The sequence below is a fragment of the Ylistrum balloti genome, unplaced genomic scaffold (genome assembly GCF_031769215.1).
Source record: "Ylistrum balloti isolate Yb309-2 unplaced genomic scaffold, AGI_CSIRO_Ybal_v1 Utg370236, whole genome shotgun sequence".
NCBI lineage: Eukaryota > Metazoa > Mollusca > Bivalvia > Pectinida > Pectinidae > Ylistrum > Ylistrum balloti.
Genome location: NW_026782193.1, coordinates 676,266 through 680,654, shown reverse-complemented (window position 1 = coordinate 680,654; position 4,389 = coordinate 676,266). Strand labels below are relative to the sequence as shown.

At 35.6% G+C, this 4,389-nt stretch overlaps 1 protein-coding gene across 1 annotated transcript; it reads right to left on the bottom strand.

Moving 5' to 3' along the window:
- Nucleotides 1–653: 653 nt before the first annotated feature.
- Nucleotides 654–2,920, bottom strand: LOC132552089 (uncharacterized). Its single transcript, XM_060216230.1, has 2 exons — nt 2,646–2,920; nt 654–1,686 (listed from the first exon to the last, which is right to left on the bottom strand). Exons 1-2 carry the CDS (start codon nt 2,869–2,871, stop codon nt 1,175–1,177), a joined length of 738 nt encoding a protein of 245 aa, XP_060072213.1. The 5' UTR covers nt 2,872–2,920; the 3' UTR covers nt 654–1,174.
- Between the last annotated feature and the right edge of the window lie 1,469 nt (nt 2,921–4,389).

Sequence of the window (4,389 nt, the reverse complement as noted above, 5' to 3'; positions counted from 1 at the left end):
CTCGCCTAAAACTATTTCAATATCAAAACTTCTATGTTGTACTTTTAGACTATTGCCATCTAGTTCCTCAACTTCCTTAACCAAATCTGATAAACCCAATACTAGATCACTATATTTTTCTGCAGTTCGTATGACAGCCAAAGGGTAGTTTCCCCGGACTGATGCACTCCTTTCTTCATTTACAATAGTAAAAGTAACATTAACAACATGAATCCTTTTCCCTATATTTGTACCATCCCCTGATATTTTAATTTTTACCTTACCTGCAGGGGCAAAGTTCTTGTCAGTTTTAATCTTATGTGAAAGTACGTCATGTAAATGTTTTTTCAAACTCTGCTGAACACCAAGTCCATCTGGAGTTTGGATGATATCAAATTTTGAATTTAAATCTGAAAGAACTTTATTAACAGTGTTAATTCTTGGGAGGGTTTTAAATGCCATACTCAACTCATGATATGCATCTTTACTGATGTTAAATGTATCTAAAATGTAAATCAGAGCATTCAAATCATCTAAAGTTTCACTTGCCTCCAGTGACTGGTTTTCCTTATTTTCACCAGTTTCATACAATCTAAGCACCTCCTCTTTTCCATTCCTGACCACTGCGACAGATACAGGCACAGCATCTGAATCTTTTGAAAATGACAGTGCTTTTTTACAATGTTCTTCATCTTTTTTCCTAATTTTGGACTGCCAACTAGGTGTGCAATCAGCAAATGCTTTCCGCTTTATAGGTTTCACTTCAGGAGTACCAATTACTGCACTTAAATTACATAACTTTTCCCTCAACTCTTTGTTTTCTTTTTCTTTATCCCTTAGATCTTTTTCAGTATCAGCCTTTATTTTATCAACTAAAAACTGAGTTTCTTCTCTATCAACTTTGACGTCCCAACTATATTTGGAATGTTTTAATTGTTCTTTAAACTTTCTAAATTGTGACCCACCCTTCACTTTTGCTTGTAAACCATTTTGTTTAAGCCTAAAAAGTTCAGCACGTAAACATTTCAAACTATGTTCATCTGGGAGAAATTTCAATGTACAGATGCTTTCAATAGCTGTTGATATTTCTTTAACAGTTGGTATATTTAATGGTTTATTCCAATAGTTTTTCAATAGTATATTAAAAAGTTCTTCTCTAGAAATGATGATCATTTTTTAAATGTTAACTTTGGCATTACAAGAGAGGGTCATCCATCAAATTTGGTAACATTCTGTAGTTGCCAGTGCACTTCACAAAACTGACTATGACTTGTTTGCCCCTTGGCCGAAATGATTCTTCAATCCTGAGCTGACCACCAGTCTTTCGGACAACAAATTCTTTGGATTCTCTTAGAGATTTATGATAAATCTTAACTGTTGCTGTTTTAATATAAACACAATCTCCTTCCTTATTAAGTATCCTAAAATCCCAATGTTTCCCAAAAATAGAGTTCAAGTCGAAGCGTGACCTTAAGCTGTACACAGTTTTTGTTTCTGTTTTTTTAAACATGTGTAGCTTTTCTTGAAGACAAGAAAAATCCCTTTCATCCATAGGAGTTTTTAGCCTTACAATGCTGTCCAGTCTTGAACCTGTTGTCAGACTGTCCTTGATCATTGAACCCACATTCACAATTGACTGTGTCCCCTCACATTCATTAGTCTCAAGTTCTGCCTCTTTGATGATAGTGTCATACTTTGCACTCCATCCTATCAATAAAGATTTTACATCATAAATAAACTATGACAAATTTCAATGATGCATTTTATCAAATACACCTGTTGATCTAGTGTGCAAAAACCATTTACCGGTACATTGAATTATTAGCTTGAAGTGACTTCAAACAATTTCTTCCCCCCGCCCCCCCCCCCCCTTCCTTCCTCTCCCCAATATCCGTTCAATTTCTGGCAGGGAGTTAAATGAGAAGGTACATTTGTAACATTTTGTTCGAAAAATGTTTTGTATTTCATTTCATTACATGTAATATGATCCCATAGTGTTATTTTGTCAAGGGAGGTATTACTCCAGGTAGTTTTTAAAATTAATGTTTTCAAACAAAAATGTATTACTATGATTGAACCATTGATACCTGATAATTTTTTTAAGATGAGTAACAGAGATTATTAATTTTCTTAATGCGTCACTAGGAGTCGAACTCATGACCTCTCACCAGGGACGTATATAACAGAGTATACGTATTATATGTCCCTGCTCTCGCTAACTAGTGTTACACTTTACCGAATGAGATAACAAGATCTCCCTAGCTGAGTTGGTAGGAAACAGCTAGTATTTACAAGGCTGACATAAGATTTTCTTTAGAGGAATTGAAAGATTACATTTGATTATACAGATTTTTCTATATACAATGATATAATATTAATCATGTATCGAAAGTGTTAATGATCACATATTTATGCATATATATAAGGAGACTTGAGTTTAAAAAAATCCTGAAGATTCTTAATTAATGGTATAACATTGGTAATTTGTTTTTAAGTTATAGAACATAACTGTTACTGTTCAACAGCCTGTGTTAAATGTTACACACCTAATGATGAAAGTTTATGCATGCATATATTATATGTATACAGTTAAAAATAAATAATAAAAAAGTCAACAAAATGCTGAAAGCAATAATTATCAATAGTATTTACTACATACAACATACCTGTAAAATGAACTTTGACATAACCATCTTCTGGACTGGACAGGATTTCCACCGGATACAATCCTGCTTTCCACTCTTTTGATTTCAAACTGCTCTTTCTTGCCTTTGGCAATTCAACAAAGTTCAAATCTCTGCAAAAAATATTGATTTTACAATATACAAATGAAATTTTACATTTACGCTTTAGATGTACTTGGAACCTGTGGGTGGAAGAGTGTGAATGCATTAGAAAACTATTTTTAGCTTGAGATGTATAAGCATATATACATGTACAGTATACAGTAAATACCTTACTATTTTCAATCTACATGTACATTTGGCCTATATTTCATGCTACAGTACTAGTACAGTACAGTACTAGTTCAGAACCCCCCCCCCCCTCCCATTAGTTTCACACACACAAAATGCTTTCTATTTTGCACATAAACACCTAAATCACAATACTTATTGAATAACCCATATGTTATATCACAGCACATGCATTGAAATGGACTTAATTTGATTTAACCCAAATACATTTTTTCCCGAACGAAGGAGTTCCCGCGGCTCAACTTGCACTAAGATAGTTGGTATATTTTACCGGTAACACCGGTGCAATGCAGCACTGTCTGCCTTTCGATTGTCTATTGGTACATTATGTCATTCCATTCAATCACAACCATTATTAAATACTCGTTTTTACACTTATTAGACTACTTACGAGTAAGAACTCACCGAGATCCCGTCTTTACCTTTGATTTCGGGCTTCCTTTTTGAACAGCAAGTCAAAACCGACGCCATTTTTCTTTTCTACGAGTTGAATAATTCAGGGGAGTTAACTCTGTATGTCACTACAAAATAATCTTGATATGTTCTCCCACCTTTCACACGACTGATAACTGGTAAAACACGATGTCGACCAAACAACAGCAGCGCCGTAAATATAGCACGATATTTTCCGACATTCATAAAAACAGAAGTGAAAAAGTACGGAATTCAATATTCAAAGAACACTGCAGTCTCTCCATCACAATCTTGTATAAAAGTCTTTTATTCTGTTCTCGAGAAGGAACCAGATGCAGCATTAAGGACGGCTTGTGACTTCATAATGTAACGTCATCACATTGTGACGTCACATAAGCAAATATCAAACAGTGCATCCCTGTGGGATCAATAGAAACTTTCATCTCCTTTAGGGTGAGATAGGGGTTTTGCAATCCGAGGGGGGTTATCAAGTTGTCAAACATAAGATCTCGTATTAATCTTACAGCGGTAAAAAAACCATGGTTAGAGAAAGGGGAAAGCAGTTATTTTTCTCTCGCCCTGCTGGCCTTAATGAATATGAATAGAAGTTTTTGTTGTCACAGCACTTGCTTTGTTGACGTGACGTCAGTGAATTGTTATTGTGACGTCATACCATCGACATTCATGTCCAGCATAAGTGGGCATCCCACAAACGCAGAGATAGGAGAAAAATAATGAATAATCTGCTATTGCCGTACTGTAGTTGACTCACTATAGTTACATACGTACCTGGTCCGCCTTCCCCATTACCGTCAGAATCCTGCCAAACTGATGGTTCTGATGCTTCAGATGACGACATCCTTTGGTGATGATACAGGCTCACCTGATTCTCAGGTAGCCCGTAAAACACTCGTTGAATCAGCTCTCAGTCCACCGGTAAATAAAATGTTTAAACTGACGTTATACCCCGAGACCTTCCGAATCGCCCATAATTATCAGCACGCGTCATGCATCGATATGC

What these genes read in the sequence shown, in the direction of transcription:
- LOC132552089 (XM_060216230.1), bottom strand. Translation starts at nt 2,871, where the DNA reads ATGCATTCACACTCTTCCACCCACAGGTTCCAAGTACATCTAAAGCGT. An exon ending in TGTCAAAGTTCATTTTACAG is followed by an intron (nt 1,687 to 2,645) that starts GTATGTTGTATG and finishes CTTTATTGATAG; the next exon opens with GATGGAGTGCAAAGTATGAC.